The sequence below is a fragment of the Schistocerca nitens genome, chromosome 7 (assembly GCF_023898315.1).
Source record: "Schistocerca nitens isolate TAMUIC-IGC-003100 chromosome 7, iqSchNite1.1, whole genome shotgun sequence".
Classification (NCBI taxonomy): Eukaryota; Metazoa; Arthropoda; class Insecta; order Orthoptera; family Acrididae; genus Schistocerca; species Schistocerca nitens.
The window spans coordinates 354,341,721-354,354,966 of NC_064620.1; the positions used below are offsets into that span (position 1 = coordinate 354,341,721).

General features: G+C 39.4%; 1 protein-coding gene across 1 annotated transcript in view; it reads left to right on the top strand.

Annotated features, from left to right (window-relative positions):
- Window positions 1-13,246, top strand: part of LOC126195617 (uncharacterized) — a 444,247-nt gene that overhangs the window by 186,183 nt on the left and 244,818 nt on the right. Inside the window, exon 14 of the mRNA XM_049934243.1 lies at window positions 3,798-3,938. Coding sequence (XP_049790200.1) covers window positions 3,798-3,938 — 141 coding nt within the window. The remainder of the gene's footprint in view (window positions 1-3,797; window positions 3,939-13,246) is intronic.

The following is a 13,246-nucleotide window of genomic DNA, read 5'->3' on the forward strand; positions in this document are numbered from 1 at the left end:
TTGGTGACTATATTGTCGATCCCAGAAATATGTGTCACATCCATGCTGAACTGGAATATGTATGTGGTGTATGAGTAAAGTAATGAGATTGACAACACTGCGTTGTTCTACTTGTGTAGACCAGCATGTTCATCCCTTCCAGATGCTTAATCTGCATTTCAGCTCTATACTGCCATTATGTGATTTGTGAGAGTGCCGTCAGTGAAACTGTGTTTTTGTTGTGTGCTATGAAAATGGAACATCAGGATTTAGAGCAATGTTATGCCATCAAGTTTTGTGTTAAGATTGGGAGACCCATGAGTATGACACTTGAAAAGTTGAAACAGTTCAACGGGGAACATTCTTTACCAAGGGCACAAGTTTTTCACTGGCAGAAGTCATTTTTGGAAGGCCAAGAACACACTCAGGGAGACCTTCAACTTCAAAAACCAATGTAAACATCAAATGTGTGCCTGCTCTTGTGAGATCAGACTGACGGTTAACAATAACAATGATAGGTGACCTGTTAAATTCAATCCCTTTCATTGTGTATCAAATTTTGACTGAAGATTTGCACATGCAAAAGATTTGTGCCAAAATGGTGCCGAAAAACCTTGCAACTGAGCAGAAGGACAATCAAAGAGATGTGTATGTTGATCTTCAAGAGAGGATTGCCAATGACCACAAATAGTTCAGTCAGGTGATCATAGGTGATTAATCCTGGGTTTTTGAGTATGATCCTAAGACAAAGTGGCAAAGAGAGGAGTGGCACACTGAGACATTTCATCAAATGAAAAAAGCTCAAATGAGCAAATCAAAGACCAAAACAATGCTGATTTGCTTTTTTGACAGTAGGGGTATCGTGCACATAGAACTTGTTCCTCCAGGACAAACTTTCAACCAAATATTTTACAAAGATGTCCTTGAGAGGCTGAGGAAAATGATGACTTGACTGGGAGCAGATACTGCACACAAATTGATGCTGCATAATGACAATGTCCCATGTTAAATGGTCCTTCCATCACATAATTTTTGGCCTCAAAAGGCATTTCTGTTGTTGAACAACACCCCCCGCCCTATTCATCTGCTCTCAGTACTTGTGGCTTTTTTCTTTTGCCAATATTGAAAAATGTCTTAAAAAGTCATCAGTTTGGGACTCTGTAGAACGTTCAAAAGAATATGACTGACACATTATAAGCCCAACAAGTTGAAGTACTGTTCCAAGACTGGAAACAATGACTCCACAAGTGTATAACGGCCAAAGGGAACTACTTTAAAGGGAGAAATGTTTTTTGAAACAAATGAAAGCTTTGGTAGATAAAAAATCAGTCTCATTACCTTTCTCACACACCTCATATACCAGTTGATTGCACTGCTGAGGTGAGTAATTGATACTGTTTTGGCAAAAAGCAAATGTAAAAGGCAGAGGTCAGTATAAATAATAAATTCCCTGGCTTCCCTTTGTGGTCAGAAGTATTTGAAGGCCTCATCGATACCAGAAGCTCTCTGTCACAAGTGCTCCATTTCTAGTGTGTCTGTGACAGCTTGCAGGAGAAGAAAACTGGAAGCTACCAAGGCCTATCATACAGTTGTTTTAGTGCACCACCAATTGCTGTCTGGCTCACATTGACCACTATCGCTAAGGGAGCATTTGGCTTGGTGAATGCAAGCAATGTAGCTTCCACTATGCTCTTCTTGGTTGCCTCAAAAGCAAAGATCATATCATCCACCCACAAAACTGGTGAGTTACCTTTGCTCTTTGAAACAGTGAGCACTGCCATTAATGGTTCGTCAACTTGGCGATACATGGCAGGTGCCGGCAATAGAAATTAAGCACACCAAGAAAATGACACAGTTCCTTATAAGTTCTTGGTTGTGGGATTTGCAAGATGGCTTCAATTTTCTCAGGTAAATGTAGGGAACCTGACAATGATATCTTATCCAGGAAGTTAACATGTGTCTAACTGAAAATGCAATTTGCAGTATTTAAAATTACAGTGTACTGTTCTAAACATTTAAACACCTCAGTTAGATGCTGCTGGTATTGTTCTGGTAAGGCTGAGAAAACCAGAATCTCATTCAGGTATGAAACGCAGAAGGTGAAACCTTATAATGCCAAATTCATTATCCTTTGTTGGGTTTGGACAGTGTTTCAGAGGCCAGATGTCATGAAACAACTCTTGAATAAACCAAATGGAGTAATTGTGGCTATCTTCAGTACATCTGTCTCGGCCACTGGAGTCTGAGGGTAGCCTTGGCACAATCTAGGACACGGAATATGATCATACTACTTAACACTAATTAATAGTCTCATAGTATGGGTATAGGATACCAATCCAGCACAATTCTGACATTGAGAGCTCAATAATCCCCACCTGGATTCCATGCTGCTTCTAGGCGTTGCCAGCCGGTGTGGCTGTGCAGTTCTAGGCGCTTCAGTCTGGAGCCGCGTGACCGCTACGGTTGCAGGTTTGAATCCTGCCTCGGGCATGGATGTGTGTGATGTCCTTAGGTTAGTTAGATTTAAGTAGTCCTAAGTTCTAAGGGACTGATGACCACAGATGTTAAGTCCCATAGTGCTCAGAGCCATTTGAACCATTTCTAGGCGTTAAGTCAAGTGGGGATGACAAAGGACTACTTGATGGGTGGATAACGCCTTCCGTAATTATGCTGTCGAACCAAGCTTTTGCTGTGGCCAGACAGTCTTGGGCCAAATGTCAGGGTCAGCAGGATATCGGTGGGCCATTGGTAGTTTTAAAATAATGCATAGTGTTGTGATGCTCCCCTCACAGTGCTCCAGCTGTTCATTTCAGGGCTGGGAATTTCAGTAGTCTGTGTACTCGCCTCTTGTAGCTTTTACGAATGTGACCTTGTCTGCATGTGTTACTACATTTCATCGGAAACCTGAGGTGGTTAATCTGGTTATCCATTAACTGGCCAAGTGTTCACCAAGTCTGGCAACATTTGGAACAGACTGGAAAATATGCCCCTCTTATGGGTTCTGATATGTCCACAATTGTCAAATCCCACACCACGTCAAGCCCTAATCCAAGATCTAGCTTGATCTACAATTACCAAACAATGGTATAGTAGGATTATTAGTTGCAGTGAGGCAGAGGGTGGTTGGTGATCACTTTCTACATAACTTTGTGCATTGAAATATGCAATAGTCTGGCCCAGTGCCCACCAGATATTTCCATCTCAACTTGCAGTTGCTTATGAACAGACATTGATCCCAGCAATCAGATGCCACACCTATGTCCAGTGGCAGATGATGGGTGTAGGACATAGTAGATTTGTGTACCAAATCTTTTGTGGTACTGACAGACACAGGTTTGATTTGTCCCAGGCATCAAGGAGGTAGTTGACGAGCTACTTCTCAATCTCTCTTGGTTATGGCCAATGTCCTTGCCATGATCCTGACAAGTCAACAGTTCACCAATCTGTTTCGTCAAAAAATCAACCCTGGCTACCAGAACATCATAATAAATACATATAACCATGGGCATCAACAAACTGTTGCATGATACCATCACTGCACTTATCTGTGTGGGTGTTATTGCATCAAATAATTTATCAGCCAATTCAACAACTGTGTGCAAAGCCATATCTGTTTGAGATTCTATAATAGCCTTCACTTGAGGTGGCACACCACTTCTCCACAATGTGTGCTGAAGACTATCAGCCATGGTACTGGTGACAACCTAACTCCTTAAGTGTTTCAAGTCTTAGACTCTATTTTCTTTCTAGAATTTACTACTGTTACTATATGCCTCTGTTTTAATAAGAGTGTTGTATGTCCTTCTGTTATTTCACAGGGCATATTGCAGGTTGAGATTACTCATCGAGGTCTCAAAGCAGTTATTACAGAAACAGAAATTGTGATTGGAACAGGGCATGAACTACAATTGGATGCATCTTTATCATATGATCCAGATAACAACCCTGGCAAAATTGAGGTAAAACTAATTAAATCATATATCTTCTGTCATACAGAATTAGCAGAATGGAAACAATTTATTGCTGTCTGACAACTTCATCTCTTATATATGCACACAGAAAGTAAGGAGTGACAACCAATTACCTACAGGCAATTGAAGGTCATCATATGGGTACATGTAACTAAAAAGAAATGCCCTTGCCTTTCACAGTAACTATACATGGCATGGATATATAAATATATGTGTGTGTGTTTTTTAAATTATGAGACAGACTTGTTGATAAGTAATTACCATCAGGATGCAAAATTTCAGTACTTCACCTGTGTGTGGTTCAACTCTTATATTGAAAACACCTCCCCCTCCCCCTCTTTGTGTTCATCTCTTCCTCCCTCTGTCTGTTCACCTCATCCTCTTACCTCTATCTGCCAGTCTCTTCCTCCCCACTCTATTTCTCTCTTCACTTCTCCTCTTCCTATCTTTGTCCATTTTCTCCGCACTTTTAATCTGACCATATCTTTCTCCCTCCTCCCTCTGACAAAATCCTCTTTCCTGTCTTTTTCCATCATCACCTTCCCAGTTCCTGTTCCACCTGCCCACTGTCACACATGTCAATTTTCAATCCATTATCTCTATTTACGCCTGGCATTCCTTATAACTCCCTACATAGCTCTATACACAGTGCTTACTATTTATTTCTGTTAAAACACTTTGACCATAAGTTTTCACCTTCTTATTTTCAATCATTTTTAACAAATTTTCAATGAAGTGTTTTCTCTCCTTATCATACAGCCATTTAATCCGTGTTTGTTTTACCTCCGCCAATTCTGGAAACTCTACTTTGCCCTAGCAAATTTCGAAACACACATCCTCTTTCTGAAATATTGTATGGTGCATGGTATCCCACCTAACTGGCTTACCATTGAAATTGGCACCTTGGGTTGTCATCCATCCTACCGCAAGAACTTTCATCTCTTTCATTTCCGACAGTCCCTCCCCCTCACCAACCTGGTCCTTCATAATTATAGAATCCAAGCTCAAACCATACTTGACAACTGTTTCTCCTTTCACAAAATCCTTTTACTCTGTGACCACAACATCCCTTGTCCTACCACTGCAATAGAGACTCTCAGCAGTTGGAACATTCCCAGCACCATCTGAGGAAGCTGTCCCAGCTACCTTCTGTCCTATGCCCATGTGGTGTTATCTATAACTGCCTCTCAATTTGATCCAACACCTCCCTCTCCCCCATCAACCCTCACAGGTCCCTGACCATGCCTTGCTGACTTACTCCACCCTCCATATCCCCAAAAAGTGCTTCTACTCTCCATGTAACAGACTTCCCCTAAACACCCATCCCGTATCACTGTTGTCAACCTTTCTGCCAAAACTCAGATCCATGCAGAAGTCTCAGGTATTTCTAAAGGCCTTGCCTTTATCCCAAAACCTAAATTCATTCATGCTGTTCTTCTAAAGGACCTTCTTTCCTTTACCCACTCTCTACAGTGGAAACATTTCTTTGCTGCATATCCCACTGACAACAGCTAACCAAAACCCCACCCAGACCCTTGCTTAAAACAGTTCCAACCTCCCTCCAACTGATCCTTATCCCATTCCATCTAGTCATCCTCTGATTATCTTTCAGGAATTCCTCACTTATAACCTGACCTTACCTTCCTAAATCCAACCCCAGTGAATCCAACATCACTCATATGGAACCCACAGCTATCTGTAACTGGAAAAGCACTCCAGATTTTATCATCCTTCCTGCAGAAGTAGGCTTCACCACAGTGGCTATGAATTGTAGTGACTTTGTGGCTGAGGGTCTCGCCAACTTTCTGACACCTCTGCATACAAACCTTATAACTGCAATCCCATCCCAGAAGTCTAGCAGGACCTCATTCAGCTCCTCAAAGGCCTTAGGTCCATATACTCCTACCTTTTACCTATTCCACAGACTAAATCCCACATGTCTCCTTAATAGTTGTCCCATTGTGGCTGGATACGAACCTCTGCCTCTTTTTTGACCAACATCTCCAAACCATTGCCCATAACCTCCAATCTACATTAAAGGCAATGCTCATTTCCTTTTCTGTCTCTCCACAGTTCCTGTCCCATTACCACTAGACTCCTTGTTGGTCACTGTGGATGTGATAGCCTTATACACCAACATTCTACATTGCCATGGCCTTTTGGCTATGGAACACTGCATTTCCCAATGTCCTCCTGCAACCAAATCCATCACTTTTCTAATCCTCCCAGCCAACCATATCCTGACCCATAATTATTTCCCATCCAGTGGCCAAATCTATGAATAAGTCCATGGTACTGCCATGAGTACCTGCATGGCACTTCCCTGTACCGTCTTACTAATGAGCCATGTGGGGGAATCGTTCCTTTCCAGTCTACACTCGAAATCCCTTGTCTGTTTCAGATTCACTGATAACATTTTCGTACTGTAGACTCATGGTAGGGACAACCTCTGCTTCTTCCTCCTTAACCTTAACACATATTTCCAAAACCATTTAGTTACTTACTTTTCTTTTCTTGGAGCCAGCACAACAATGACTTTTGCAAATGTAAGACATAATAATATGACAAAAAATACATTTACAAAATGTGTTACATATTACAGTTGTTGCATCTTACATCTATTTTTTACATTTATTACTTTGTGGCTAGTATGCTATGGTTCATATCACAAACATTGTTGTAGGATTCATTGAATGAATATTGACATTTTTCTCTCAGGGAAAATTTTAATGTGCTGCTAAAATCAATATCCTTGCATGTTCTTGAATAGTGTGGTAATTTATTAAACCGAATTAAAGTACTGATGTATGTGCTTCTGTTTGTCATATTTAATTTTCTTCTTTCTCAAAAATAGTTATATATTTTGTTCTGGTGCTGTGCTCAAGCACTTGATAGCTTCAGCTGGTTGACACACAAAAAATATGAGTAATTTTTAATACATAAAAATAATATATTGTTAACTGTTTGCACTGCATAAACACTTCACAGAATGATTCTCTATGGCATAACCCGTGTACAGGTCATAGTGTTCATTTCTGTAACAGCAATATTCCTTTTTAAGTAAACGTTTGCTGCACACCTACATAATTCAAACCCATAGTTAAGAAATGAGTAAAACATTCCACAGTAGACTGTTTTTAATGTTTGACTAGGGACTATTTTTGTGAGCTGCCACAGCAGTTATTCACCAACATACAAACCTCGAAGTTTATTGGTGCCAGTTTATGTTGCTGAGATGTTGCATGGTTTATTTCTATTGGTATGATGAGAACTGCCTGTTTTAAATGACAGTAACTGAGATCTGGTGACATTCACCTTCAGTCCCTGATCATTGAAGTACTTTGCTACACTAGTAATACACCAGTAAAAGTTTCTAGAGTTTCTAGTTCCTTATGTTTTCTAGCATAGAATAATATTGAACTGCCATCTGCATGGCTTGTAATATGGGGGTTAATAGATTGTGCAGTGTAGTTAATATAGATGAGGAAGAGATAAGGGACCAAGGATTGGTACATCCTTCATTACAGTTCACTAGAGTGGGGGGGGGGGGGGGGGCAAAAGTTTATAATTTTTCCCTCTAGATTGTTGTACTTCAGTTTAACACATTGCTTATAATGAAAAAGTAGTGTGCATGGATGGATCCCCATACAATATGGCTTCAGTTGTTAAGTAAGGTATGGTTTATTGTGTTGTATGCTTTTGTCAGGTCTGAAAATGTACCTGAAGTTTGCATCTTCTGGTCCGCTGGATAGTACATTTCATGGAAGAAACTGCAGTTTGTGTATGGTGAATGGGACACTAAGCTTGGGCAGAATAATAATTTAGAATATCTTACTGAAATCGAGAATTGGTTATGAAGACATCTACCTTTTTTTACATTTTTATACACTGGTTTCACAATACCCATTTTTAGAACAGCTGGATACATGTTTTCTCTAATTCTGCAATTAATCATGTTGGTGAAAGGTTTTGAGATTTCTTTCAAGCACACCGTAGTAACTGCACTGGGTATGCCCTCCCATCCAGATGAATTTTTTTCTTCGGAATGTGTATTACCTTGTCTACTTCCTGCTCATTTACTTCCATAAATTCAACCTCATTACACTCAGTGAGGTGGCATGGGGACTCAATGTGTGCATCTGTAATATGGGTTGGCCGGCCGTAATGGCCGAGCGGTTCTAGGCGCTTCAGTCTGGAACCGCGCTGCTGCTACGGTCGCAGGTTCGAATCCTGCCTCGGGCATGGATGTGTGTGGTGTCCTTAGGTTAGTTAGGTTTAAGTAGTTCTAAGTTCTAGGGGACTGATGACCTCAGATGTTAAGTCCCATAGTGCTCAGAGCCATTTGAACCATTTTGTAATATGGGTTGGTTGGTCAATAGGAGCAGTAAAATAGTTTTTAAGAAATAGTTTTAAAAAAATACTTCAAACATTATTTGCGTTCTTCACAATGCTACAATCATGTCTTATGCTGTTTTATTATCTTGGAACCTTCAACAGTACTTCTCAGTTAACTCTCAGGACGTTTACTTTTATTATCAGGGCGCTGTGTTGGTTTGCAGTTAATTCACATTCTAAAGTCAGTGATTTTAATTTTAAAAGTTTTCATTATTTAAATGTATTTTTACTTAAAAATCTGTAGTATAGTAGCTTTATAGAACAGATTTAGATCATGGATACGATAACTGAATCTAAACAGACTTGGTGGGGTTTCAGTCTAAGATTAATTGCATTCTGGCAATGTTTAATTTATGTTTTGGGTTTCTCTGACAGGACAGCAGTAGTTATAATGTCCATCAGTGTTGAACAGAACTCATTCCATTTGTCATCAGACCATTTCACTTGATATATAGAATCCCATTTCTTCTCTGCTAATTTGTTTTTAAATATTTGATCTATGCAGAGGTTTTTTTTTCATGACAAACTTCATTATTTTTGGCATAGTTGAATTTATACACTCAAGTGGTCGTAATCTTACTGCACTATTTGAATTTGCATCCATGCTTAAGTCACCAAATGTAATGATGTCATTAGGACCAATCTGGCCGACTACACTACAATGTCTATCTGTTGTTGTTGTTGTTGTTGTGGTCTTCAGTCCTGAGACTGGTTTGATGCAGCTCTCCATGCTACTCTATCCTGTGCAAGCTTCTTCATCTCCTAGTACTTACTGCAGCCTACATCCTTCTGAATCTGCTTAGAGTATTCATCTCTTGGTCTCCCTCTATGATTTTTACACTCCACGCTGCCCTCCAATGCTGAATTTGTGATTCCCTGATGCCTCAGAACATGTCCTACCAACCGGTCCCTTCTTCTTGTCAAGTTGTGCCACAAACTCCTCTTCTCCCCAATTCTATTCAATACCTCCTCATTAGTTGTGTGATCTACCCATCTAATCTTCAGCATTCTTCTGTAGTACTACATTTCAAAAGCTTCTATTTTCTTCTTGTCCAAACTATTTATCGTCCATGTTTCACTTCCATACATGGCTACACTCCATACAAATACTTTCAGAAACGACTTCCTGACACTTAAATCTATATTCGATGTTAACAAATTTCTCTTCTTCAGAAACACTTTCATTGCCATTGCCAGTCTACATTTTATATCCTCTCTACTTTGACCATCATCAGTTATTTTGCTCCCCAAATAGCAAAACTCCTTTACTACTGTAAGTGTCTCATTTCCTAATCTAATTCCCTCAGCATCACCAGACTTAATTCGACTACAGTCCATTATCCTCATTTCGCTTTTGTTGTTCATCTTATATCCTCCTTTCAAGACACTGTTCATTCCGTTCAACTGCTCTTCCAAGTCCTTTGCTGTCTCTGACAGAATTACAATGTCATCGGTGAACCTCAAAGTTTTTATTTCTTCTCTGTGGATTTTAATACCTACTCTGAACTTTTCTTTTGTTTCCTTCACCGCTTGCTCAATATACAAATTGAATAGCATCGGGGAGAGGCTACTACCCTGTCTCACTCCCTTCCCAACCACTGCTTCCCTTTCATGCCCCTTGACTCTTATAACTGCCATCTGGTTTCTGTACAAGTTCTAAATAGCCTTTCACTCCCTGTATTTTACCCCTGCTACCTTTAGAATTTGAAAGAGAGTATTCCTGTCAACACTTTCAAAAGCTTTCGCTAAGTCTACAAATGCTAGAAACGTAGGTTTGCCTTTCCTTAATCTTTCTTCTGAGATAAGTCGTAAGGTCAGTATTGCCTAACGTGTTCCAACATTTCTACGGAATCCAAACTGATCTTCTCCGAGGTCTGCTTCTACCAGTTTTTCCATTCGTCTGTAAAGAATTTGTGTTAGTATTTTGCAGCTGTGACTTATTAAACTGATAGTTTGGTAATTTTCACATCTGTCAACACCTGCTTTCTTTGGAATTGGAATTATTATATTCTTCTTGAAGTCTGAATAAAGCACATTACAGTCACATTTGGGAATTATGTTTAGCTAACTTAAAAGACGAATAAAGTGAAACACAATACCAGTCATTTCAACTGATCTTTCTGTGGTGTGGTGTTCGAGATAAGATATTTTTTTGAATAGTATATTTTTACTAACATAAATTGTCATAGCACTGTCTATAAGGCATTGCCTGCAATAACTGTTTGCTATTAAGTAATCCTCTAGTCTATAATGTATTATACCACTGGATTTCAATCGGTGTTTAGTTATTACCAACATAATTGGTGAGTGTTCTTCTATGAATATTTGTATCTGACATAATGAAATTTTAAAAGCATCACCTTTAAGAATGATGTTTGTTGTTTTAACATAAATCACATTCATTTAGGTTACAATTTTTGCAATAACATGTTGTATTAGCTGTGTCCCTAGTACTGCACTGTAGTGACTGGTCATTTATTTTGTAATCTTGCCTTTCTTCAAATGAACAAGACTCAGGCACATTTGAACTGCATCCCTGGACACCAGTGTTATGGTCCTTCATTCTGGAAAAGTGGTTGTAGTCTAGGGCAACTGGATCCTCCTCTTCAACAGCTTTGTCACACCGTTCTGGGAAAGTAACTTGACGATTCACTTTCTGTTTATATGCAGTCCATGCTGCATTGTTCATCATGCTTCATTTATTAATTCTGGCAATTGAACATAATTAAACTTATTGCACAGTTTTTTTTTATCCCAGAATTGAAGAACAGTCCTTTACTAATACATGACCATTGTGGTAGATCTTGTTCCGCTGGCACAGTTATGATGACTGACATTTGTATTAAATAGTTTTGGGATTATGTTTTGAAGACATCACAGGACTGTCTAGCTTTCATTTTCATACACATCATTGCTACCACCTACAATCACAACGTGATTGTCTTTCTTTGGTTGAATTGTCTCAGTGATAATATTCTCCTCCACAGGGAGTTAACTAGGCATCAGGTTATAATTCACAAAAACAGAATGTTTTGAATGTATACATTCACAAATGCATGTGGAAAAGGGTTTCCCGTGACTGTCAGTATGCAGTAAGAATTCTTTATTGTATTGTTGCATCAGAAACTTCATTTTTGAATTTTATTGGAAGTTTTGTTGTCACATTATGTTTGCCTATATTGGTTTGTACCAAAACTTAGACGATTATAGTTGACCTGTGGGATGAAGTCCATCACCATACTCTGGATAAGATTGCTTCCCAACATGCCATAGCCATTTTCTGTTACCTTACGGAGGTACCAGCTGCTTGTTTAGCTGCCATCAGCTAAAGAAGGCTGTGTTGTATCATAAGAAAATAATTGCACTCTGAGTTGTAAGTGGAAAAGGCATCAAGATGACAGGAACTTCTATTGCAAGAATAACTATCAATGATGTAACACAGTCCTTCAAATTAGTCATGTTAACAGAATGTAGTCGTAATGCTATTCTCAGAGGGGACTTCCTGCAGGCTCATGAGTGATCATAGGCTATGGAAAATCTGAGCAATAGACTGACAAAACTATTCCAACAAGCACACAAAACAGAGATTGCTCTGGACAGTTGTTTGCCGTTGAATCATTATTATCCCACCATCGTTGACGAGATGAGTGCCATTCATCAATTGATATGTTAAGTTAAACTGTGTAGCTTTTGCTGAATATTCAAAGCTTTTCAGGCTCTCAGAAGAAATCAGTATGACACTGATGATTGTAAGCACTATAGGTGGTCAATGACAACTTTGGATCACTGATTGTCGTGAGCAGTCATAACTCATCCCTAAAATTAAGTGCTTAGGCACAGCTGAATCAGTCTAGGAAGGGCAAATTGTGTTCCACTACCACTACAGAAAATGCAGGGAGGATGGCACTATCAAATTGCAAGTGTGATCTGGCCTGACTGAGGAATAATGTGTCAGTTTTCAGATGCTTTCAAATCCAGAGTGGAGGGAAGACAGACCAAGTGACCCATGGTAAAATACCATATCAACAGTGGAGATCATCCACCAGTTAGCCGACGCTCATATAGAGGATCACCAGCAGAATGACAAATAATCCAGGAGGAAATTGAGAAGATGCTGCAAGATAATACCATTGAACCTTTAGAGAGTCCTTGGTCCTTCCTTGTGGTCCTTGTCAAGAAGACGGATGGACATGGGACTTATGAATTGACTAGTGACAAGTCAACAAAATCATGATTAGGGATGTCTATTCATAGTTGCACATTGATAACAACATAGACTGCTTGAGTGGACCAAAGTATTTCTCAGCTGTGGAAATGCACGCAGGTTACTGACAAATCAAGGATGATGAGGCTGACCAGGAAAAGACTGCTTTCACAACTTATGGTGGTCTCTATGAGTTCAAAATTAAGCCACTTGGAATATGTAATGCCCCAGCCACCTTAGGACATAAATGGACAACCTGCATTGACATGTTAAATGGATGACATGTCTTTGCTGTCTGTATGACATTGTCAAGTATTTGAATATATGTGAAGAATATTTGAGATTCCTGACAACCACACCTATCAACACTGTAGATTGTGACGTTACAGATTTAATTACAGTGATCTTAAATGAGACCAATATATGCAACATGACAGATAGAATAACATCAAATGTTCTTTTGCTATTTCTGAGTAATGTACTTGCTAATTCTTGTTGATCGACCAGATCCACAATCCCATAATAAATATACCCCCAAAACAAACATACCCCCACAGCAAGATACCACCCACTGTTTGCTTAGTGGGACCTCACTCTCACTGCTTCACATGAGTCTTATCTCTAAAACAACATTACATAACAACATTCAAAAAATAAAGCAAACTGTACTAAATCCTAAATCTACTACATACACCAG